The sequence below is a fragment of the Carlito syrichta genome, unplaced genomic scaffold (assembly GCF_000164805.1).
Source record: "Carlito syrichta isolate Samal-C Ts95f unplaced genomic scaffold, Tarsius_syrichta-2.0.1 Scaffold167470, whole genome shotgun sequence".
Classification (NCBI taxonomy): domain Eukaryota; kingdom Metazoa; phylum Chordata; class Mammalia; order Primates; family Tarsiidae; genus Carlito; species Carlito syrichta.
In genome coordinates, this window is record NW_007111566.1 from 372,637 (window position 1) to 397,412 (window position 24,776).

Here is a 24,776-nt window from a genome sequence, read left to right on the forward strand (position 1 = left end):
AAACTGGCTAGTATTAAACATTGTTGTGGTAATGGGGGCAAACGCTTACATCACTTATGATTTCACCAGAAGCCTTTGCTGCTTGGAATGGAATGGCATCCAACCTCAGTTTATATCCACCATCTCGAAGTTTGCTCCAGGATTCTTTATAACGTGTCTGGCAGGAAGATGTGCATAAATAAAGACCTTCACATAACCTGGTGGTTTCCTAAATTCTGGTTTACCCAAAGAGAGATCTGGTTTGTTGTGAGGTTTTTTTCCCCCATGTTGGGGTTAGAGATCACTGTGGTTTAGCAAACCCCTACCAGAGATGGCTCCTACCTCCTGCCAACCTTGGAGGTAGGTGGGAGTGGGTAGGTGGGTGGGTAGAAGAATAGAGAGAAGGGGCTAAAAGCAAGAGTTTTGGAGTAGGCAGACCCAGGTTTTTCTGGGCAGCAAGTTGACCGGAAGAAGAGGGCATGAAATTTTATTTGCATGGAACTTTATGTAAGATAAAGAAAAGTTCAATATCTCTAGCAAAGAACAGGCATGGTGAGCATTGGTGCCAACAGAGATTATGGAGGAGAGGAGTTTAGCCCAAGTCTTTCCAAGGCACAGCCACTGAATATACTCAGCTATATTCTGATGGTCCCACTTTCCAGCTCCTCCAGTACCAATGCTGTTTGTACTAGGCAGACAGTTTTCCTAGCCTCATTCTTTCAAATGAGCTGGACTCTTCTGCAACACTCAGCTCTATAATTTGCAGGGCCAAGTACAAATGAAAATGTGAGGTCCCTTGTTCAAAAACATAGCATTTCAAGGTGGTGACAGCAGAGCATTAAACCAGCATGGAGCCCTTCTGAGCACAGGGCATCATGTGCACCCACATGAAGCTACCCCTGGTCTCCCATCATTAAAGCCAGTACTTCTTCAGTCAGTCTTACCTCGCTGATATTCATGGCATTCAGCTTGGCCAGCAGGACTTCAGGGAGGTCAGCAGTCTGTGTGTAATGATGCTTTATGTTTTCTCCTTGTTCCCTGTACAACCTCTGTGGATGGAGAAAGGTTTTGCATTAAAGCCAGAACTCCTCCCTCCTCACGCAGCCATCAGTCAAGTCGCACTCCAAGAGACTAAGGTGCTACAGCTGCTACCTCCGTGTAGAGAGACATGATCACAGGAGCCCTGCCTCCACCCAGATTTCACAGCTAGCACGGTGACATGCATGTCATTCTCTCGTGAACCCTACTTCCTAGCTCAGAACATGACAAGCCGAAACTTTCCCTTCAGTGAACGCTCCACTCGTAGTCAAACGAGAAAGTGAGGCCTAGTTAATATCTGATAATTTGATTATTAACTATAAGTTGTGAAATATCAAGATGCAGAAGGCATGAAAGAAGAAGACGGCACTTCCACAGGTAAGGTTTTTACCTTCCACCTCTGTCCTCATTTGCTCCCCATCCTTGCCCTAAGAAAGGTCTCCTGAGTGGGTCTGGGGCTCTATTCACCCAGAACTCTGATTTGGTTTTATGAAATCTTAGGAGTTAGCAGTGACACATCAGTTGGCATCTGCCACCAGAGAAAGTTTCCAAGTCAGGTTTTTCCATCCCAAATCTTATCAGCTGTGTCCAAGTTTCTACGTATCACAGCAGTGCCCCCTAGAGTTGGTTAGGGTAAGGAAGCAAAAGGTTTTGTTTTTCTTTGTACAGAAGTTCTTGTGTTTCTCAGAATTAATTTGATTCCTGTGGGCTGACGATCAAGGAATTCTAAATTCCTAAATCTGTCAGCTTGTAATAATCCCATTACATATCCTGACCAGCACTCAGGTCGTTTTGGAATGCCTGCCGAATTAAGCACAACCAGAATAGTTTGCTCAACTGAGAAGGAAGGTCATTTAGGAACCCCTCTCAGCAAGGTTTGTACATTTTCCTCGTGGAAAGTTGAATGGTTTGAAGCGATTTAAAAGCAGAACCTGCCCTGCACAAAGGTCTGTCTGTGAGCGTCTCTCGATAGAATCAGCAAAACAGGGTTAATCTATGTCCTAAAGTGAATTTTTACAAGACCCATCATTCACTTTAGTCCCCAGTGAACCCTGTATTGGGAGGGCAAAGGATAAAACCTTGGTACCGCATCCTAAAGGGAATATGGGAATTGACTTGCAAGTTAGTCTAGTGTCTATAAATCAGACCCAAATCATTTTCAAAGTCTCTGGGGAGTTCAGAGAGCAATTCTTGCCATTGGGTCCTAAAGATCCCTAACCATGGCTTCGGTATTCCAATTACCAAGAATTTCGCTCAGTTCTGAAAACAATGTGTTCAAGCAAAAGGAGAGGGGGGAAAAGGCCTCACCACTGACAGATCTGCAAGACATGCAAATGGAAAGGAAAGAGCGCTTCCTGGGGCAGTGGGGGGGTGGAGCCCCACTTGGCATCCTAAGTACAGTAACACCCTATTTGCATCCTAACGAGGAAGCACCCCCGCTAAGGGGAGCCTCAGCAAAGGACAAGGAGTGCCTTCATCCTTAGGACAACAGAAGGAGCAAGCCCAAGAACCCCTCCGCTTCAATCGCAGTGTTGAAAGAAGAGCCCACTCTTAGAGTCATAATGTATATACATTATCACTTACATCCACTGCTTGGGTATAACTAATTCTGGCCTGGACCATCTCCGGAGTGTCTTTAATACTGGTAAACTTCAAAGCATCTGGATGCTGACGGTACTTCTTCTGTTGAGCAGAAAAAGATCAAAGCTGTGAATTTTGTGCTGCTCTTTCATGCCATTTGAAAGAGAAAATCATAGGTTGCTTGAGATTAGAGTGAATTTGTGAACATAATTATTATTCTGCTTCCTCCATCTTTATATCCTGGGTGCCTTCAGGTTAATATTTGTTTCAATTTAAGAATAACCTCATGTCAATTAACATTAAAGTATTTCTACCTGGTGCAAAGAAAACATCTCAAAATTAGGTTATACCAGTAAAATACTGTAGGATACACACACTTAGGAAAGGGTTCTTTTTATAGGCTTCAAATACTTTGTAGCAGTTTACATATCTTAGTTTGGGTCTTCTAAGCAAGAAAGAGCATTCAGAGTTCCATTTATCCATTTAAACTTTCTTTTTTCCTTCCACAAAAAAACTTGGCAGACGCTATCACAGTCAAAACTCTTGCATTTAACAGGCAGTGAGTATATACTATCCAATCACTTTAGACCCTTGTTCAGGTAACACATGAAATAATTATTTAAAATATTATGATAACCAGAAAAGGGGTGCTATTATTGAAAGGAATCACCATATAGTTTGAAAGACATCAAAATAGCAAGAAAAAAAAAAAAACTTAAATGCTGGCAGAGACCTAGGTACCCAATTTTGAAGTATTCTGAAAATCATGCTTAAATTAATTCTTTCTACTTAATTGATTAAATCATGCTTAAATCAATTCCAAAGAACATTTCCAGGGGACTGAAACAATTGTCATTTTAGTGGAACCATGGAGTTAATGTTTTCTCAAATCAAATAATTATTTTATAAACACCTAATTTATCTGGTTGAATTTTTGTTTACTAAGTTGTCTTAAAAAGACATAGCTCTGTATCCAGCCAAATCTGGTTTGCCACCTGTTTTTGTCAATAAAGTTTTATTGGAAAAGGGCCATGTTTATTCATTTACCTATTGTCTATAGCAGTTTTCCAGCTAGTTGTGACAGAGACCATGTGACCTGCAGAGCCGAAAACATCTGCTATCTGGTCCTTTACAGAAAAAGTTTGCTAATACTTGCTTTAGACCATAGGGATTTGTGTGTGTGTGTGTGTGTGTGTGTGTGTGTGTGTGTGTGTGTGTGCGCGCGCGCGCACGCACGCGCGCACATGTGTGGTCTTTATTCTCCATTTATTTTTATGAGTGGGCCCAACATCGAGAGTTTGGGATCATGAATCCTTAAATCTGAATGTTTGCTCCCATTTTTCATGACCATCATCCCAGGAGGGCCTCTCTTTAACCTAGACTGAACAAATTAGGTCAGTACTGTCCCACTGAGTTCCCAAGGTCTTCTGTGTTAACCAAGTTCCCTAAAAATTAGACCAATCAGAGTGAGGCCACTTTTGAAATCAACTCTGCAATATATCAGGTAACTAGACTGCCCTCCCATGGGAAAATATCAATGCTGGGCAGGTGCCTTTCTGTTTTAACTGTGCATCCAATAAGAAAGTCTGCTTTAAAAAGCCTCCAGGAGGCTCGTTGCCATCACTAATGTCCTTGGGGCTATGGCCATTATGGTCCCATCCGCACCCAGGAAAGTCCAGAAAGACTGGGCTACTCTGAAGGCAACCAAGCAAATGCTCACTTGTCTTCTGAGCAAGGCCCTCCCCAGACAGGATTGAAGCGAGGCAGATGTGAATTGTCTGATGGTGTTCAGTCTCCTGTGAGCCTAGCTCCGTGACTCTCTATCAGGGACAATTCCACGCCCTAGGGGACATTTGGCAATATTTGGAGACATTTTTGTCACAACTGGGCAGAGGGTACTACTGGCAGTTAGTGGGTGGAAGCCAGGGAAGCTGCTGAGCATTCTACAAGGCACAGGATAGCACCCATGACAAAGAATGATCAGAATGTCAATAGTGCTGAGGTTAGAAGCTCTGAAAGAGCTACTCAATGAAACTGTACTAAAACGTGAGGAAATGGTTCTTTTTACGAGTGGCAATGCCAGGCAGCCAGGCAGGAGTGAGTAATATAAGTGAGACACCTTCCTCCAAAAATCATGTCACGTGTTAGCCACCACATGAATATTCAAAAACTGTTTACACTGTGGCAGAACGAGAGAGGAAGAAAAAGTGCCTAAAGTCACCAAAGGGCTTCCCGGGTGTAATAAATGTATCTTTTCATCATCTCTCCTGTGTTGCTTCATTAAAAAGGTAAGTTGGTGGGTAGCAATTGAGCTCCGTTTGATTGTCATTATTATTCATAATATCATTTGTCACCCACTTTGTTTTTGCCAGGGCTCTATGGGCCCCTACTGGTGTGTGTTTGGTATGTGGTTTCCCTCTAATTACCAGCCCTAGTCTGGGTTTTGAGGCCTTTCATGTAGCTTTGCCTTTTTCTTTGCCTTTTGAGTGGAAATTATTTTAATTTTATACAGAAACACCGCACGCCTAATGCAGCCAGGCCTGTTACGGGCTGTCAGGAAATCTCACCTCACTAATGAGTTCTCCTGCCTTCTTCGCCTGCTCCACATTTAATGACCCGGTGGCGACCCAGCCCGTGCCTTTCATCCACTTCACATCTGCCCTGTATTGGTTCTGACAAAGGAGAAGGAGGAAAAAAAAGCAGGCCATTGTTGGTGCACAGACATTTAAAGGGCTATTAACGGCCCCCGATGCAGCCTGGGTGCCAGCTGAGTCAAATTAGATGCCACTTTTGTCTTATCCATTTCTGCATAGTCACAGGTAGGGCTCCAAAATGTAAATTAATTTCCTCTGTAATTGGAGCCATCCCTTGGGATGGTGGCTTTAGGTCCCACCCAACACTATCGGGGTGGCGCGGGAGGGGCCACACCAACCTTGCCCCTCATTACAGACGCGTGTCTACCTCAGAAAGAAGCATGTCTTCATTGTCTGCATTATCAGTTTCCTTGTTTAAAATGACATGCGGTGGAGGAGAAAATGAGAATTCACAACAGAACCCAGGTGGGAGCTATTTGAGGGAATTTCATAAGACATCCGAGGCTTCCCACAGTGCCAATTCCTTCCTACCCATCTCGGCAGGGAGCAGGGGATTTTCTTCTCATTTCTTTACTTGCCATTGAACGAGTAGTTTTAATGGAAAGCCATTTAAATGGACATTTCTCTAGAACTAGTATGCCATCTATCCATCATGAAACAGCTCTACCAGGAAGGGTGTGTTTGCACACACACACACACACACACACACACTCACAGCACACACACACCCTGTCTGTAACAGTCTGGCTGCAGTTGACCTGACTTTTCATTTCACCCACATTCTTATGCAGGAGTCCACTGAAGTCAGAAAGAAAACAGGACCAGGTGGGGAATACAAGGAGGAAGAGGAAGGAGTGTGGAAGATTAGCAAGCAGCTCGTTCCAAAAATGGAGATGACTAAAAGTTGGATTGAGTTACCAGTGATGCTCTCCCACAGTAGGTCACAGCTAAGAATGTCACAAATACATGTTCCCCCTGGCAATAAAAAGAAACTTGAAAAGCATATAGAGGCCAGAATCCCAAGAAGGAAAAGTAACTCTATGATTTTTCAGTTTGTTAGTACAGAATCTGAAATGGGCATAGTAGGAATAAAAGTTAAACCACTAGGAGGCTAAAGTGTTTCTACTTAGGGAACCAGAAACAGGTATCCAATAAGCATAAACTGTTGAGTTGAAGGACTTGGGGAAACACTTGCATCAGCACTAGCACGCCCACCACACACACACACACACACACACACACACACACACACACACACACACACAGCTTACATCGCTCTGTAAGCCATATGCCTTCTTGGCCCATTCCACCTTCATGTCTGTAGGCAAGGCCGTAAAGTGACGCGATGCCGTCTTGTAGCCTATGTCCGTGGCCAAGTGCTGAGCTTTCCGGGCATGCACGAGGTAGGCCATGTCCAGGGACACATGGCACTGAGATTTGGTGTCCTCGAATCCCTTCTTGTATTCCAGTTCACTCTGCAGCTTGGACATCTGCAGCGAGTGGATCATCTGCGAATCCCCTTGTGCACCCTTTGCCCCAATGAGTTTCCCTCTGGACCTCTCATAATCCTCCTTATACTTCACCTACATAAGAAGGATAGAGCAGGGGTACATTAGAATCCCCCAAAGGAATTATTACACATCAAATCACAGGCATGCATTAAAACAAAGCCATTTGACAGAATCCTGTGAGAATCAGAGTCATAAAAAGTTTGCCTTTTTTGAACAAATGATATACTTCCTTTCATCAAACAGTGAAAGACAATATTAGTACTCATTATTTCCTCTTTCACCTCGGCTGCTGGAATGCTCAGGGCTAAAACAAATGCTCAGCTATAATAGCAGTCTTTACCAATTTTCCAGTGAAATTCCATGTTTCCGCTAGTTATTTGAGATCAGTATTTCTAGATTTATTTTTAAGTGGCCTGTTGTTTTCCATAAAAGTCACCTTAAAATATTTTTAATAATAGTGAGAACATTTTAAATAAAAAGTAGTAGGCTGGGCTTGGTGGCTCAGCCTGTAATCCCAGCACTTTGGGAGGCTGAGGCAAGTGGATTGCCTGAGCCCACGGGTTCGAGACCCACCTGGGCAACTTTGCGAGACCTCGTCTCTACAATAAATAAAAAAAATTAGCCGAGCATGGTAGCGCGTGCCTGTAGTTCCAGCTACTTGGAAGACTGAGGCGGAAGTATCGCCGGCGCGCAGAAGGTCGAGGCTGCAGCGGCCAGGAGTGTGCCACTGCACTCCAGGCTGGGTGACAGAGTGAGACTCCAATTCAAAAACAAAAATAAAAATAAATAAATAAAATGCAGCCATGAAATGCAAAGGGCATGGATTAGCCAAAGTATAACTGATGTTTTGAAAAGGAGCTCAAATTAAAGGACAACTAAGATACATATAAATATCTGGGAGGATGGAAAGCAAAAAGTGAGCATGTTGCTTGAAAAACAACACTAGGACATGAGTAATGAGGACTGGAAGAAAGAATAAATATGAAAAGCTTTGGAAACTGTCACAAGGCACCAGTGTTTGGCATTATTTTCAACACTGTCATTACTGTGGCCATTAGAAGACTTGAGCTCTACTCTCATCTTTGCCAATGATCGCAATATCAATATATGCCACTATTTATTAAAGACTTATTATAAACTAAACATTGAATAAACCTGTGCAACTCAAAGTGCATCCACAGACCACAGCGAGTTCATAGAATGCTACCAACTGACAATGACGTAAGGCATTTATGTCAGAATATAAATCAACCACAGGATAATGCCACTATTTGGTTCAGCTGATTTTTTTTTAAAAGCAGGACTTTCTCGATGAAGGAAGCAGAGTTTGACTTAAATTCTAGCCCAGGCTCCTTATCTCAAGTCAAGCCCATAACAGATTACATTCGACTATAAAATACTTAATACAAACCAATTTATTTCCTCATAGCTGCTTTCCAATTTGCCAGCAAGTTAACTGAGATTTTGAAGGTTAAAAAACCTGCCTGAAGTAACAGTGTTAGTAGATGATAGAGTTGACATTTCATCCAAGGTCTATTTGACACCAGAGCCTGGACTCTTAACTTCTAACAGGCTTTAACACCTTTAGAAAGTCATGGAATGTTTCCGGGTATCAGTTTACCTGTAAAGTGAGGAATCTGGATTATTACTCTTGCTACCAATATTAATAATAACCATTAACTGAAAATCAGTGTGTGGCAAGCAGTTATAAAAGCACTGCCATGATAATCGCATTGCAAGATGATTGTTAAGGTCCCTATTTTTACAAATGACACCTTGAGGTTCAGGAAGGTTAGGAACTTGCCCAGACAGTTTCAGACTCTTCCAGACATAAAAGGGAAAGGTTCCATGGTCTCTTGTACAGGTTGGAGACTGACTCACCTCACTAGCCAGGTCCCTCTTGGCTTTGGCTGCCAAGAAGGTCAAGGAGTCAAGACGTAGCTCAAACCCTTTTGCCTTCTGGTCTTCCCAGCTGCTCTTATACAGTTTCTAAGGGGATTTAAGAGAGAAGGTGAGAGAGTTCTCATGTGAGAAGGTTTCTCCAGGCTCTGCAATGACCATTCCAGAAAGGCAGTGTTAATTACATCCTTCTATAGAAAACCTGCGAGCCATGAAAACCATGTAACCTTAATATAGCAAGGGCTTCTTGCTCTTGCCTTAAGACCTCGATCAAAGGAAGCAGAACTTGAACTCCAGAAGCCATGAAAAACATTGAGAGTCTCCATGGATGTCTCAAAGACATGCCCAAGTGGAATAACACTGCACAGCCATAGCAATATTTTTGAAGTCTGTTTTCTATCTCTGTCCACATAACCCACCTGGCCAGCAGTGGTCCCAGCTGTATTCTTCTCTCTTTCTTGATCCCTCACCCCCTACCCCAAGCTTCTAGTCCACCTGGGTCTTTTCTTTGCTCCTCCCATTCCCTCTCTTGTCTCTACCACCAGATTCCGAGATCTTTCTTCTGGAAGGCTCCCTTCCCTTTCTCTGTGTGAATCAATTTGGCCTCTATTTCTCCTTCTAATTCTCTACCCCATCTATTTGGGAGTCAGATCAGGACCCCAAACCCTGGGAGTTGAGCAGAGAGAGCCAAGAAAGACCCCCTCCTTAAGAGACACAGAGAAGGGGAAAGTTAGGACTATGAAGACTTTCATGTCTAAAAGCTACCACTGTGCACACGCCTTCAAGTGCTTCATGTTTGTAACTCATTAAAGCCTCATAGCAACCCAGTGAGGAGGGGACTGGTATTAGCCTCATTTTACCAATGAGACAACTGAGAGTAAAGAATTTGCCAAGGTCACACACTTAGTAGGTGGTAGAACTAAAGATCAAACCCAGGCAGTCTGGAGCTAACATCTGAGCTCTCTGACTCATCCCACCCCCCACCCCTGCCACTACTCTTCCTCTGTTTCAACTCTGGTCCCCAGAATAACCACCGCCTCCTACCCCAGGAGATATTCAGTGGCTCAAGCCCTCCACCAGCTCATTCCTATGAAAAGTTGCCCTCCTCTCCTTCTGAAACACTGACCAGGAGCCAAATCTGCTGGGTGAGCTATGTTTAGAACGATTAGAAGTATGTAAGCTCACTTAGTGACACAGACACTACAATATGGCTGGTGGGCTTTGTTTACCAGGTGACCGTACACACAGGAGAGGGGAGCCCACACCACCCACTCCCCCTCGCTATACCTCACTGAGGTTTGCAGCATTGGCTCGGGCCTGCAGGAAGACAGGCTCATCTTTGTGGATGGTGTACTGATGGACAGATTGCTCATTTCCTGCCTTATAGGCCACCTGTCGGGAGAGAGCACTGAGTCAGGAGCAGGCGGCAGGGGTGGGATGGTGAGGTGGCATCCTCCGTGATGTCTCTGTGTCTGCTTGGCACTTCTCTGACTTGCATAGAGAATCCACTATGAAACCCACCAGGTCAGACTCTGGGTGGCAGAATATAGTAACTGAGGTTAAGGCAATAGAGTTGATGGAGAAGCGGAAGCAGCAGCATAGAGGAGCTGGGGAGATATGTGGCCGGAACCAACCTGAAGACTCCCCTTTTCATGCCTGTCCCTTGAGGTGGCATCAACCTCTCTGAGCTGCAGCTGTCTACACTGTCCACAGCCATAAAAAAATGCCCCACAGAGAGAGGGTCCCTATCAACACAGACTCCCAGGTGGGAAAAATAAGACGCATACTCTGCCTCCTGCACGTTCATTATTAACCTTAATGTATTTGTAGGTACTGACACTGGGAAAGTGAGTATGCATGGACATTTGTAGGGCACACCTAGCACCCTTCTCATTCTCTCTCCTCTTCCTCCCCACCCCCAACTTGAGTTTCCAAACCATGGCTTCTCTTGACTCTGAGTTATGTTGATAGAACACTTTCTGGCAGGTGTTCCTGAACCTTTAGGAAGGAAAGCTAGAAAGCCTGTGACCAGATGGCAGTAATGGCCCCTGCTCGGTGTTGAGCACTAATCTCTTAATAGTACCTCACTGTCTGGTCTCATATTTGAGTTCAAGTGGGCATGATCTGCAACTCCCCAAAAGCAAATCTTGTCCTCCTCAAAGATGATTCTCTGCTGGCTCCAAAATTACAGAGTCTTTGATAAGAGACAGAAGAAGGAGAAAGGAACTAAGGGATACTGAAAGCAAGAAGGGCTGAAGTCAATCCTGCTTGTATCCTTAATCACTGGGGCGAAGTGTGGTGGACGAAGCAGGGGGCCTGGCGCTCACTTCCAGAAACAGCCTGGCAGCTTGCAGAAAACTGGGCCCAGCTTATTTAAAGGGAAGTCTCTTTGGCTCCTGGATAATGCCTGGGCAGCACCTGCTGTTGTCCCTGAAGATTTCTGGACACATGACACAGCAGCTTGGTGGAGAAAGGGCAGTCCGGGACTTACCCCGCTCTGCAGTTCCTGGCTCCTCTTGGCATGCTCCATCTGCGAGCTGTCAGCCACACTGGTGAACTTCAGCTCACCAACTCTCTGCCGGTAGTTCTTCTGTGTCCAAAGAAAAGGGACCCCGCAGCATCAGGACTGGTCTAACCCCTACCATCCTACATAAGCACACTTCCACATGCATGCTTTCTGTGGCTCAGGCATGTCCTTGGGGGGATGTGTTCCAGTTGATGCTACAGCTTGAACAGAACCACACAGCCCTGAGACGACTTGCTCCAGTGAGTTTGTTTGCATTGCTATTACTGAATGTGAAATTTAATTTTTTCCCTTCAATAAATCCTGTATTTCACCATATACTCTGGGATATATCCACTTATACATCTAGATCTGACATAGGAAGGTGAGGTGGAAGAAACTTAGACTTTACAACCATGAAGACAGGTTCAAATCTCACTTCCACCTCTTTCCAGCTACATGGCATTGCACACATCACTTAATCTGAGCCTTCTTTGCTTTGAATGTACAACAGGGACAATCGTAGAAGCTTCCCCACTGTGGGATGGAGTGAAAGCTTCAATGACATGCTTTATGTGTGAGTCAAGTCCCTGGCACACTGTTTAGTACATAGCCATTGCCATGATCCATGATGTTATCATGATTATTGAAGAAGCATCAGCTTTAAGGAAGGGGAAATACCAAGAGCCCCCAAAAGAACGTCTGCAGTCAGGTAAGATTCGCTGTTATAGTTTCTTAATTTCTAGATTGCTGAGGTCTTGTCCTCATGATGTTCTCATCTCATAGCCACAAATTAATTGGCAAATTTTCCTTGTGCTAATTCTGTCTTCCCATGGGGACTTCTTGTCTTTCCAGAAGATTAGCTCCTCTGGCTTTTCCAATGGAGTTGCCAAAGTCACTGGGAAAGGTGGCCACTGAGGATGACTTGTTGAAGCAAAAGCTTCACATGGTGGGGAGATCAGAGATGAGCTCACAGCCTGGATCTGGCAAAACTCTTTATGCTATCAGCAAGAGGGGTCTAGCTACCAACTGAACCCAAAATTGTGATTGGAGCATTGAAAATTCCAAAATTTCTTCCCTTCTGGGAAAAAAAGTAAAGAATATATATTTTAAAGAGGCTTCTAATTTTCCTTGCTAGTTCCACTGTGTTGAATAGGAAAACCCCTTCACTGCATAATTGAAGGAAGTCACATTGCCCTTCCATGGTTGGAAAATCCCAGTTATCCCAGACTCTGCATTGGTCAAATCACAAGTACTTACTGAGGAGCCAAGAATCCACTCTATATGGAACACAGTAGGGATATAAACACAGTGAAGAAGATGACATCCTTCTGGCCCTCAAGGAGCTTAAAAGTTAGTAGGCAATGCAGGAAGTGAGCTAAAAACGGACATTCCTGAGGCTGAAGGACCAACTGACTGGGTCCTCCCTCCTCCCCTGCACATCAGATGGAGTGCCGGTTGCTTCACCTGGAGTTTATTGGTCTCAGAGAAGCTAGGTAATAGGAATCCAACGAGGTTACACTTTTCTCTCTATCTTATTAAATATCCTAACCCTCACATGTCTTTGCCCAAAAGGAGGATAAATACAGTGGGAAAATGAGAGTAAATTATAGAACATGCTTTGGGGATGCAATATTGTCTTGTGGTCAAGAGCTGGGACACTGGATTAAACACACTGGATGTAGATCCCAGCTCTTCCCCTTACTTGGAAGTGTAACTTAAGTCTCACTTTCCCCATATCTAACATGGGAATATTAATAATATCTACTCACTTAGCACTGTGATGACCTGTAAACAACAATAGTATGTAACACACTCAGAGTGTTACAGCCATGATTAAGTAATTACTGTCAGTTCATAAATGACAGCTATTACTATCACTATTATTATCATTCATAAGGGAAATGCTGACTCAGCCTTCCTGGCTCTGAAACAAGAATCCTCTTTGAAGATCCCAAACAAGCTTCCTGAAATAGTCACACTTCCAAATGAAATGTCCTTCAAAAGTCCTCCTCTGCTTGGTGTCAAAGCCAGAATTCCATGGCTCAAAAAGCACACGCTTAGAGCAGCAGAGACTTTGGAGAACATACTGCCCAACCTTCTCATTTTTATATGAGGAAAAGAGGATCAGGAGGGTTATGTGACTTGTCAGAAGTCTACAGTGAGTTGCAGGCACAGACATAATGAGAACACTGACCTCCAAATATCAGACTCTTTGATGCAGGAGGAATCACACACTCCTCAAACAAGAAATACATTTTCCCCAGGTGCTGTATATTACAACCTTTCTAAGTCAGATTATTATTTGGATGCAACTGCTACTAAAAGTAAATTAGTAGGTTTCTTAAAAATATACCATCCCAGGCCAGATGCGGTGGCTCATACCTGTAATCCCAGCACTTTTGGAGGATTGCCTGAGCCCAGGAATTCGAGATCAGCCTGGACAACATAGCAAGACTTTGTCTCTATAATAAATTAAAAAATTAGTTGAATGTGGTCGTGCGAGCCTGCAGTCCTAGCTATCTGGAAAGCTGAGGCAGAAGGATTGTCTGAGCCCAGCAGTTTGAGGCCGCAGTAGCCGTGATCATGCCACTGTACTCTAGTCTGAATGACAGAGTGAGGCTCTGACTCAAAAAAAAAAAAAGAAAGAAAAGTCCCAGGAAGTTTAAGAGTGTGGAAAGTTAGTTTAGGGTGTGCTACAAGTGCAAAATGAAGAAGTATTCCCCTTTGAATCACACCCAAAATAAGCCTGGAGGTAGAGAGGAGGAATCAGAAGCAAAGGTCACCCTCCATGACTTAGGGACTGAGAACTCCTGGAGGCTGGAGGCCTAAGTGGAAGAGGAGGCCAGAGCACAGCTTACCTCGCTAGCCAGCTGTCCAGCCTTCTTGGCCTGTTCCAAGTTGAGGCTCCCCTCAGTCAACCACCCAACTCCCTTCATCCAGGCCAGGTCAGCCTTGTACTGCAGCTGCAAGAGAAAAACCACAAAGCTCCCATCAGACACATGGATGCAACTAGGACAAAATTGATGGGAGAGTTAGGAAGATCCCAATCCTGCATGTGTCTTCCTAGAGGAACTGCTCCCTCCTGCTTTATGGTCAGGCAGATCTTCACTTGGGAGGTGAAGCCACTGGGCCCGCCTTGTAGTGAGAATAGAGTGTGCTACCTTAGTGCCAAGACACCATAACCTTAGCAAAAAGAGTGTTTCTCATATTTTTGACCTTCTTTGCCAAATCTCCAAGATTTGATTACCTTTTCAGCACTTGCTTCCCCTCTACTCATCCCCATCAGCAACACATCATGACTTTTGTATTAGTTCTCAGCCTTGATCCTCTACCCTCCAGTACCCATTATCTCCACCATGTCTCTGCCTCCTTACCTGTCCTCCTGGGTCCCAGCACATCTCCTCCAGTTCTTCCTAGTCCTCTGAAATAGACTTAGTCTATATAATCCTTATGTAATAGACTAACAAACAGGTTCAAAATCACTCTGAAAGTGTATCCAATTGCAAGGGATGCTTGGGGAAAGCTGGTGATGAGGGAAGGCTCACCTCACTCTGGAGCCCATAGGCCTTCTTGGCCCACCGGGTCCTCATGTCTTCGGGCAGCACGGTGTATTCATGCAGTTTCTTTCTGTAGTCTAGGTCACTGGCGAGAGCTTGGGCCTTCTTAGCATGCCTCATATTTACCATGTCCATGGGCAAGTGAAACCGACTCTTACTCTCTTCAAAGCCTTTCTTGTATTCAACCTTGAGTGTGTCAAAACATGGTGCATTTAGTTAGTGCCTGCCCTTGCAGAAGTGATGTGAAAATTCAGGAAAGATTCCTAGGCTATCGAGAGGAACTGACACTCTGGTCGATGCCACCCTTCTGTCAGAAAGGTGTGATCTGATTCCTGGCTCTGTACAGCAGTACTGACAGGGATCTGAGGTTCCACACTACTTTGTCTCTGGGAAGACTGTCTCTTGCCTTCAATTTTTTCCCTTCAATAAATCCTGTATTTCACCATATACCCTGGGATATATCCACTTATACATCTAGATCTGACATAGGAAGGTGAGGTGGAAGAAACTTAGACTTTACAACCATGAAGACAGGTTCAAATCTCACTTCCACCTCTTTCCAGCTACATGGCATCGGACACATCACTTAATCTGAGCCTTCTTTGCTTTGAATGTACAACAGGGACAATCGTAGAAGCTTGCCAATTCTAAATTTTTGTACCTGGCTCCTCTAGGAGAAGAATACTCTATCCATACTTTTCATAGAAGCTTTAAAGGCAAAAGAACAAAGCTTGGGCTTCAGAGCTGGATAGGCCTGAGTTCAGACCTGATCTGCCCCTTATCAGCTGGGTGACCTCTGAAAAGTTATATCACCCCCCAATAGTTCATTTTCCTTTGGGAGACTATTGTGATAAGTAAATGAAATAGTAGTTGACACATGCTTAGTACAGAGACTGTAACATAGCAAACACTTGATAAATAGTAGCAATGAGAATGACAGTGACAGTGGTGATGTGGTGGGGCTGACGATGGTGATAGGGATGATGACAATGGTGATGGTGGTGATGGTGGTGTTGGTAGTAAAGATGGTAGTGATGAAGATGATGATGATGATGATGATGATGATGATGGCGGCGATGGTGGTGGCAATGGTAATGATGTTGGTGGCAATGATGGTAGTGATGGTGGCAACTATGGTGATGATAATGGTAGTGATTATGGGGCGATGGTGGTAGTAATGGTGGTGACAATGGTGATAATGATGGTGATGGTGATGGCGGTGAGGTGGTAATGATAGTGGTGGCGGCAACGGGAGTGATGATGGTGGCAATGATGGCAGCGCCATGACAGTGGTGAAGGTGGTGATGGTCGTAATGGTGGTGGTGACGGAGGTGACAGTGGTAATGATGGCAGTGATGGCAGTGAGGTGGTAATGATGGTGGTGGCGGCAATGGGAGTGATGATGGTGGCAATGATGGCAGCGCCATGACAGTGGTGAAGGTGGTGATGGTCGTAATGGTGGTGGTGATGGTGGTGACGGTGGTAATGATGGCAGTGATGGCGGTGAGGTGGTAATGATGGTGGTGGCGGCAATGGGAGTGATGATGGTGGCAATGATGGCAGCGCCATGACAGTGGTGAAGGTGGTGATGGTCGTAATGCTGGTGGTGATGGTGGTGATGGTGGTAATGATGGCAGTGATGGCGGTGAGGTGGTAATGATGGTGGTGGCAGCAATGGGAGTGATGATGGTGGCAATGATGGCAGCGCCATGACAGTGGTGAAGGTGGTGATGGTCGTAATGCTGATGGTGATGGTGGCAATGACGGCAGTGATGGTGGTAGCAATGATGGTGATGATGATGGCAGCGACAGCGGTGATGGTGGCAGTAATGACAGTGATAACATGATGGCAACGATGGCAGTGAGGGTGGTGATGGTTGCAGTGACGGTGATGATGATGGCGGCAATGATGGTGATGGTGGCAATGAAGGTGATGATGGCGGTGGCAATGGTAACGATGTTGGTGGCAATGACGGTGATGATGATGGTGACAGTGATGATGGCAAAGATGGTGGTGAAGGTCGTGATGGTCATAATGATGGTGATGATGACGGTGGTGGCAATGATGGCAGTGAGGGTGGTCACGATGGTGGCAATGATGGTGATGACGGCAGTGACAGTGGGATGAAGGCAGTGATGGTGGTGATGACGGTGGTGAAGATGGTATGGTGGTGGAGAAATGTAGTGTCCTACAGTAGAAGTAGTGTGATGATAGGAAATAAGAGTTCTAGAGTCTAATTCTCTACTCCTCTGCCACTACCACTGACTACCGCATGAATGGGCAAGACACAGTCTTTTTGACCTCCAGTAGCTCCAGCTGCAAATACGAAATCCCAATTTGTTCTCTGTCTAAAATGAAGCCAAATTCTCAATGCCTCTTTATATCTCATGACTATTCATTTCTTGTTCTGCAGACACATCTAGAATGACAACCCAGATGTCAACTGTCTTATTCTATTCAAGCCCTGGCTCCTTAATGACTCATCGGGTAATTATTTCAAACTGCACCATCAGAGTAGCATGAACTGGTCTCACAGCTTGGAGGAGCAGGCACTCATGAAGTAGAAACCCCATACTCATATGTCCTTCGTGCCTGTTCAGCATTGGCAAAGAAGACTTGATTAGAAATCAGGTCTATCCTTTCTAACAGAACTCTCCTTCCCCAGAGGCTGCTGGTAAGTGACAACAGCCATTCCAGTTGTTTACAAGCAGTGTTATTCGGCTGGTTGGAGCCTGAGATGCTCCCGTTAGTTAAATATTTTGAATACTATTTGTGATTGTGACCACAAGATTTTTCCAGGATAGTGCCACAATAAACAGGATGCTTTTGCCTAACTGTCCCAGCAGAGTTAAGCTCCACGAGGGAGTAACTTGTTTTGTACTGCTCATTCTGATATCCCCAGAGTCTGCTACAGCATCTTGCCCATAATAGTCACTTGGTAAACATCTGTTACGTGAGCAAATGCAGCTGAACAGCTTTGTACCCTGATCAGTAGATGCCCTCACCCTGAAGGCCACAGGCCTTATCTACTTTAAAAAGAATAGTATGCTTTGGCAAAATAAAGAAACTGAACAAACTTCTTATGCAAGCCAGAAAAGAAAAGAGTTGCAGGTGGAAGTCAGTAAAAAGGTAACAATGCCAGGTGAAGGAGCCCAGGAAAAACTTTTAAAAGAATACAACTCTAAGTGAGGGACTGGGGGCAGAAGAAGAGTTTACCTCGCTGCTCATCTTGGCAACCTGCAGGGAGTGCAGAAGCCTAGAGTCGGCGGTTCCCGTGGCTTTGCCTTTTGTTTTTTCATATTCTTCTTTGTATTTAATCTTGAGAGAAAGAGGAAAGTCTACTGTGAGTGAGAGAGAAACTTTGCCATCTAAGGGCCCCTGGTTTTAACAAGTGCAGGGGGAACAATTCTGAAAAAACACCTCCCAGCCTTTCACAAATCCAGAAGAAGATTAAAGTATTGTGATGTTTACAATGTTAACAGTCATTATTTTTTTCGGCAGGACCACTGACATTTTATTGAAACCATTTCTTATGCATTTCTGAGTTAATGAGAGGAAACCTACATTGCTAGCAAGCTCCCCGGAGGCTTTGGCGGCCAGCAGAGACATGGCATCCAGCTTCATCTCAAATCCTCTTCCCTTTGTCTTCTCCCAGCCTTCTTTGTACTTAACCTGACAAACAGAAACACAGGTGAATAGGAGTTGCTATCCATATTCCTGCCAAAAGTTGAAGAGGAATTTTTTTTTAAAGCAAAGTTGGTTTCTTCATCTATGTACACACCAGAGTCTTAGCTGTTATCATCAAAATGATGACAGGAATTATTAACGCAGCTAATCAATTCCTTAGTTGTAGGGCCATGAAGGGCAGTGGTAATGGGACAGGTCAAAGAGAAGATTCATGTGTTCCTTCTAGCTCTGTTGTTTCCTGATCATTTGACCTTAGGCAATTATCTCTTTCGGTCTTCATTTACCATTTGCAAAAAGAATATCATATTATCTTTCTCAGGATTATTGTGAGAATAAATTGGATACGGTCTATGAAAAGTGATATAAATACAAAGTATTGTTATTGCCATGAGAATAGCAGCTACTTTTATTGGCCCTTTTCTAAATGCTTTCTACTCATTAATTACAAATCTTCCCATGAAGTCTGGGAGGTTCAGATAAATTAAAGTGCTCACCTAGGGTGACATAAATGTAAAAATGACTGTCCCAACATCTGTACCCAGGTCTATCTGATATCAAATTTCATGCCACTAACTGTGTTCCTGTAATAGCTCCTGGGGGTTATGATCATTCCATCCTTAAAGTGCATACTCCAGAATAGAACAGGGCCTCAAAAAAATGTTAGTTTCTTTTTTATTTCTCCTGCTCTATAAAGTCCATTTAGAGTAAGAAGTCTAATCCAGCCCACTTGTGACTCTAGGAAGAATCTGATAATTAAGATTGGTCTTCTTGGCTGAGCGTGATGGCTCATGCCTGTAATGCCAGCACTTTGGGAGGCCGAGACGGGAGGTTTGCTCGAGGCCAGGATCTCGAGACCAGCCTGGGCAATATAGCGAGATCTCGTCTCTAGAGGAAAATTAAAAAATTAGCCAGTGTTGTGGCATGTGCCTGTAGTTCCAGCTTCTCAGGAGACAGAAGCAGAAGGATTGCCTGAGCCCAGGCGGCTGAGGCTGTAGTGAGCCATGATCATGCCACTGTACTCCAGCCTGGATGACAGAGTGAGACCCTGACTCAAAAAACAAAAAAAGATCGATCTTCTGAATCAATCTAAATTTTGTCTGCACAGCAAATCATCAGTTCACCAAGATGACAATAGTGAATGTGTATGCTCACTTGCTCATTTAATGAAAATGAAGTTGCCGTGATCAATTTATCCCCAGTGAACTACCACCATGTGTCATGAGACAACAAAATTCAAAATTATAACATGATGAATGCCTTTGATGAACCTCTCTCAGGAGCAGAATACTCCCCGCCTGCTGGACCATCCCGGCATCCTCTTTTTTACACCCGTATACAACCCCGGCCACCTTCTCCCCATGCTGCTCACTTACTTCACTGAAGAGTTCGGCATTGGTTCTGGCCTTCACCAGCTGAGGGACATCCTGCGGCAATGTGTAATTCAACTTATTCTTCTCATAGTCAGCACGGTAATTCACCTGTCAGATTTAAAATGAATCTGCAGGTTTTTATATGAGCAGAAGGAGAACTTTGGGCAAAATACTCTCCTTCCCACTTTCCCCCTAGACCCACAGCAGAAAAGGAGTTTCTGGAAAAGGCATTTTACGAGAAAGCTTGTAATTTTGCAAATGGTTTAAATGAATAGGTTAAAAGTGTCAAATGAAAAGTGAAACAACTCAAAGGCGCACTGAAAGTTGTGAGTGTGCAAAAGAGATCCATGTGACTACTTTGCCAATTTCCCTTACTAGAACTTGAGGGTATGAAATTAATTTTTTTAAATTTGCCTCAGTGTTGAACATCTTGCTATACACAGGGTTGCTACTCAAGAAGAAATTATCAAATGCCCACCCACAATAACAGAAAGTCACGTTAAATCACACACACACAAAAGAGCCAACATGTGATTCCTGATCGAAGAATCCAGCATCATCTGAGAAGCAGTCTCGCTGCAAAATTAAACCTGAACCTTGGACATTGGCAATATTAAGAATTATTGTTAGGGCCAGGTGCAGTAGCTCATGCCTATAATCTCAGCATTTGGGAGGCCGAGGTGAGAGGATTTCTTGAGCCCAGGAGTTTGAGACCAGTCTGGGCAAGATAGTGAGACCTCATCTCTATCAAAGAATAAAAACATTAGCTGGGCATAGTAGTGTGTGCCTATAGTCCTAGCTACACAGGAGACTGAAGTGGGGGACCACCTGAGCCCAGGAGGTCGAGGCTGTGGTAAGCCATGATTGTGCTACTGCACTCTAGCCAGGGTGACAGAGTGAGATCCTAACACAAAAATATATATATAGTTAATTTTTTGGTGTGATATATTGAAATGGTATAAATATGTTTAACTTTTTTTGCACCTTTTAGAGATCTATGCTGAAATATTTATAGATTATGTCATATGACACCTGGAATTTTCTCCAAAATAACATAGGAAGAGGGAAGTGGGTAGGCATATAGATAAAGCAAGACTGGCTATGAGTTGATGGTTGTTGAAGCTGGGTGATAGATATATACACGGGAATTCATGATGCCATTCTCTCTACTTTTGAGTGTATTTGAAATTTTCCATAATAAAAAGTTTAAAAGAAAGAGAGGGTCATTTCATGGCTGTAATAAGACATGTGTCACCATTAATGAAAGTCAAATCCTTAGAGGTCAGATGTCCAGAGGCCTCAAAGCAATCACAAAACCCCCACATCTGGCTGGTAAGTGATGGGTCACTTACATGACTCAGCTGCTGGGCATTGATTTTGGCTTGAACAATCTGTGGAGTGTTAGTCACGGAGCTGTACTTCAACTTGTCGATGCTTTGCCTGTAGTTGACCTAGGTAAAAACAGACAAAGGAGGATATCACTTACTCTCTTCTCTAAGATTTGCTTAGCTCCTGCCCCTACGCCCAATAAAGTGGCAATTCTCAAGTAACCAAAAAAAAAAAAAAAAAAGAATCAAAGATTCCAATAGGATCCCAATAGACATTCCAAGCCCACAGACAGAAAAACAGTGCACTGGAGAGTGAGGGACCAAATGGGAAACTCGTAAAAGAGCCCAACTAGCTGGCCAGTGAACATAGAAAAAGGCGCTCACCCACATAACTAATCAGAGAAAGGAATGCTAAGACTACGACATACCCCTCCACGCCCACCTGAAGAGTGAAAATTAAAACTGCTGACAATACCAAGTTGGGTTGGCAAGGATGTGGATGGAATTATGGAAACTCACAGCACTGCTGGTAGAAGTGCAGATTAGTGTGATCATTTTGGAAAGCCATGAGCTATTTGGGCCCGTACACATATCACATGTCTCAATAATTCTATGCCTTGGCTCATTATCAATAAAAATACGTACATGGAGTCACTTTGTAACAATTCAAGCTGTAATTCATACTTAGTGTACTTTTCTATATATAATATATAGATTTTTTTTAAAAAAAAAAGATAAAATGAAAGAGGAACAATAAGTCCAACCAAGGCCATGTACGTGTCTTTAAGTGGGAGACAATGAAGCATCAGTGGCTCCTTGTGGGGACAGTTCTAACATGTCCCCACCCTGTACTCCAGCCCCTGCCTGACCCTCACTTCCACTCTGCCAGAACTCCCATGGAAACTACCTGGAGCTTGGTCCTTTCATAGAAGATGTGGGTCCAGAAGAGGAGGAGGTGGAATCTCCAGTGTAGCTGGATTCATTGCTGCCCGGTTCCCACTTGAAGATATTTGGGGCTAGAGAAATTTCCCTTGTGAAAATTCAAACTGCCCTTTAGAGAGCTAAGGATTATGAGCTTTTTTCAAATGAGAATATATTCGTTCCATCATCGTATTTTCTTCCAAACGCACTTGAATCCCCAGCAGAGGAAATGGGAACTTGAGCAAGACAGTAAAGGAATATGTTTGAGGTTGGAGGGCAGGCGACAAGGGGTGAGGGGCTGAGATGAGCCGGGTGGGAGCCCGTAAACCTGCGCAGGTGGGAGCCGGGCTAGAATGGAAGAAGAGGGAAGGAGGCTGCAGACAGCAGCTGGCCTCTTTCACAATTTATCCATGGTTAGCTGAAATCCAGGTAAAAGAGGAAGAAGTATACTCAGCCTGAATCCCTCCCTCCTTCCCTTCTGTCTTCCTGACTCTTTTAATTCATCTATGTGATCCTCCATTCATCCTTTGACAAATTGTCACAGGGTTTCTACTCGGCACAAAGTGAGCAAACTCAGATACAGCCCTGCTGTGTAGATATCTTAGACAGGTCTTCACTCCCAAGACCCCAGACTGACCCAGTGCCTCTGGACACTCGAGTCTCTCTGCCTGCAGGCTCCAGGTTAGGCCTTTAGCCAGCTGGGCTCTGACTTGGCTCACAGAGACCAGATCACACCGAACTCCCCACTCTGTCTTCATGTCTCTGACTTTTTGCCCCATCCAGAATCTCACAGAGTGTGGGAGCTTTTTAGGCATGGGTTCTGCCTAAGAACGACACCCTTGTGTTGTATTTCCACAGTCTACTGCCATCTCTGCCAGGACCTCCACCGGTGGTCTTGGTCATCCTCCTCTGGCAGCTGGCTCTGCCCTTCACAGGGACTCACACCTCGCCACCACTGCACTGTCCTACCATTTTCTGTCTGTCTGGACTAGAACCTGATGCTGCTGCCCTTGTACCTGCCTGCCACTACCTCCTGTTGCTGCCTCCCCACATCAGGAAGTCTTTGCAGCCCAAAGGTCACAAGTCTATGAGAGTCAGGCAGACCATTAGCTGGGTACAAGGCTCAATGCTTGGCCTCATTGTTGGAGAAGTAGTAAGGAGTGGTGGGGACGGCGGCAAAGGGTGGCGGATGCCACCCAGCCCTGGGGGAAGGTTATCATGTGTCCATATAGGGCATAGGGTGGCCAGATTTTTCCATTATTCTAAAGCAATCAGAAATTCATATTATTATCTAAAATCTTGCAATTTTTTCTTTTTTTGAGACAGGGTCTCACACTGTCACCCAGACTGGAGTGCAGTGGCATGATTCAGGCTCACTGCAACCTCAGCCTCCTGGATTCAAGTGCTCCTCCCATCTTAGCTTCCCAAGTAGCTGGGACTGCAGGCACATACCACCAAACCCAGCTAATTTTTGTATTTTTTGTAGAAATGAGGTCTCACTATGCTGCCCAGACTAGTCTCGAACTCCTGGGCTCAGGTGATCCTCCTGCCTCCGCCTCCCAAGGTGCTAGGATTACAGGTGTGTGCCACTGTGCTCAGCCAAAATCTTGCAATTGTTAAATGCTGGCAAATAGTTCAATATTTTAAAAATCCAGGGACCCAAGTAAAATAGGTTCAAGGACCACTCTGGGCCCACTGGCTGCCAGCTTGTATACTCTATGTCTTCCCTGGGTCTTGTATTCACTTCATTCTTGACTGCCCCAATACCAGCTAATAATAATTTTACCTAACACATGGCACTTACTATGTGCCTGCCACTACTCCAAGTGCTTCACATATATTAACTCATTTAATCCTTCCAACGACTCTACTGATAGGCACTGTTATTATCCCTGCCTTACGATGTGGAACTGAGGGTACAGAGACCTACAGTGACTTGCTCAAGGTCACCTAGCTAGTAAGTGTCAGAGTGATGATTCAAATTTCAGGACTCTGCCTCCCAAGGTGGCTCTTAACCCACATATTATAACCCTGGTTTTCCAAAACTAGTGTGCTTGGAACTATTACTTGTTATTTTACAGATGGACAAGAGGTTCCCCATAGTCACAGCTAGCATTGTTTAGATAGGGAAATGTCTTCCAGGCACAAACAGATGACTTACCAAGCAACTTCTAGAACAGGAACTGGGAAAAACATAGTGCTCCTGACAGTGGGGCATAGAGTGTTTTGTGGGATTTGGAGATAAAGGACAATATTGTTTTCTGCTTTTTAGTCAATGATTCAAGAAGAAAAGTTTTTGCATGTTCTGAGTTTTGGACGTGGGGTATGTAGAGAAAATTAGAAAATATAAAGCCATTTCAATGTCAACTATTAATTAGATTACAGTAACTTCCTAATGCATTAATTCAGAGGGAAAAATTATCATCTCATAATAGAGTCTATTAGAATTCAGAATTATGCACGATAAAAATGCCACAAAAACTATATTTTTTAAATGACATATTCATTCCTGATAATTCTGCATTAAATATGTTGCAGAGCACAATTACTTTTCTCTGCAGGACATAATTAACAGTCTCCATAATTAATCACATCTTTGCAACATCAAAAATGCTTGGCCAGTGCTTCAATCTACATTTTGAAGGGTCTTTTTTCTTCTTCTTTTTTTTTTTGTTGCTAAAGATAGAGTCTCATTTTAATTCTATTGGTGTTTATAAAATCTGTCTAAAGGAAATGCTGTCAAATTAAGGACCCATACTTGCTTATTTAATTTCATGGCTATTTCACCTTTTTTTTTTTTTTTT

The 24,776-nt window shown here is 44.0% G+C and overlaps 1 protein-coding gene across 4 annotated transcripts in view; it reads right to left on the reverse strand.

Moving 5' to 3' along the window:
* Positions 1 to 24,776, reverse strand: part of NRAP (nebulin related anchoring protein) — a 78,880-nt gene that overhangs the window by 26,413 nt on the left and 27,691 nt on the right. For 3 of the 4 annotated variants that reach the window (XM_008051143.2, XM_008051142.1, XM_021709143.1), the window contains 14 exons: positions 21,076 to 21,174; positions 19,727 to 19,831; positions 18,231 to 18,338; positions 17,883 to 17,984; positions 14,654 to 14,851; positions 13,967 to 14,071; positions 11,094 to 11,192; positions 9,890 to 9,994; positions 8,585 to 8,692; positions 6,464 to 6,775; positions 5,166 to 5,270; positions 2,602 to 2,700; positions 924 to 1,028; positions 50 to 157 (listed from right to left, as the gene is read on the reverse strand). In XM_008051143.2, coding sequence (XP_008049334.1) covers positions 50 to 157; positions 924 to 1,028; positions 2,602 to 2,700; positions 5,166 to 5,270; positions 6,464 to 6,775; positions 8,585 to 8,692; positions 9,890 to 9,994; positions 11,094 to 11,192; positions 13,967 to 14,071; positions 14,654 to 14,851; positions 17,883 to 17,984; positions 18,231 to 18,338; positions 19,727 to 19,831; positions 21,076 to 21,174 — 1,758 coding nt within the window. The remainder of the gene's footprint in view (positions 1 to 49; positions 158 to 923; positions 1,029 to 2,601; positions 2,701 to 5,165; positions 5,271 to 6,463; positions 6,776 to 8,584; positions 8,693 to 9,889; positions 9,995 to 11,093; positions 11,193 to 13,966; positions 14,072 to 14,653; positions 14,852 to 17,882; positions 17,985 to 18,230; positions 18,339 to 19,726; positions 19,832 to 21,075; positions 21,175 to 24,776) is intronic. The other variant, XM_021709144.1, reaches the window with a different exon arrangement.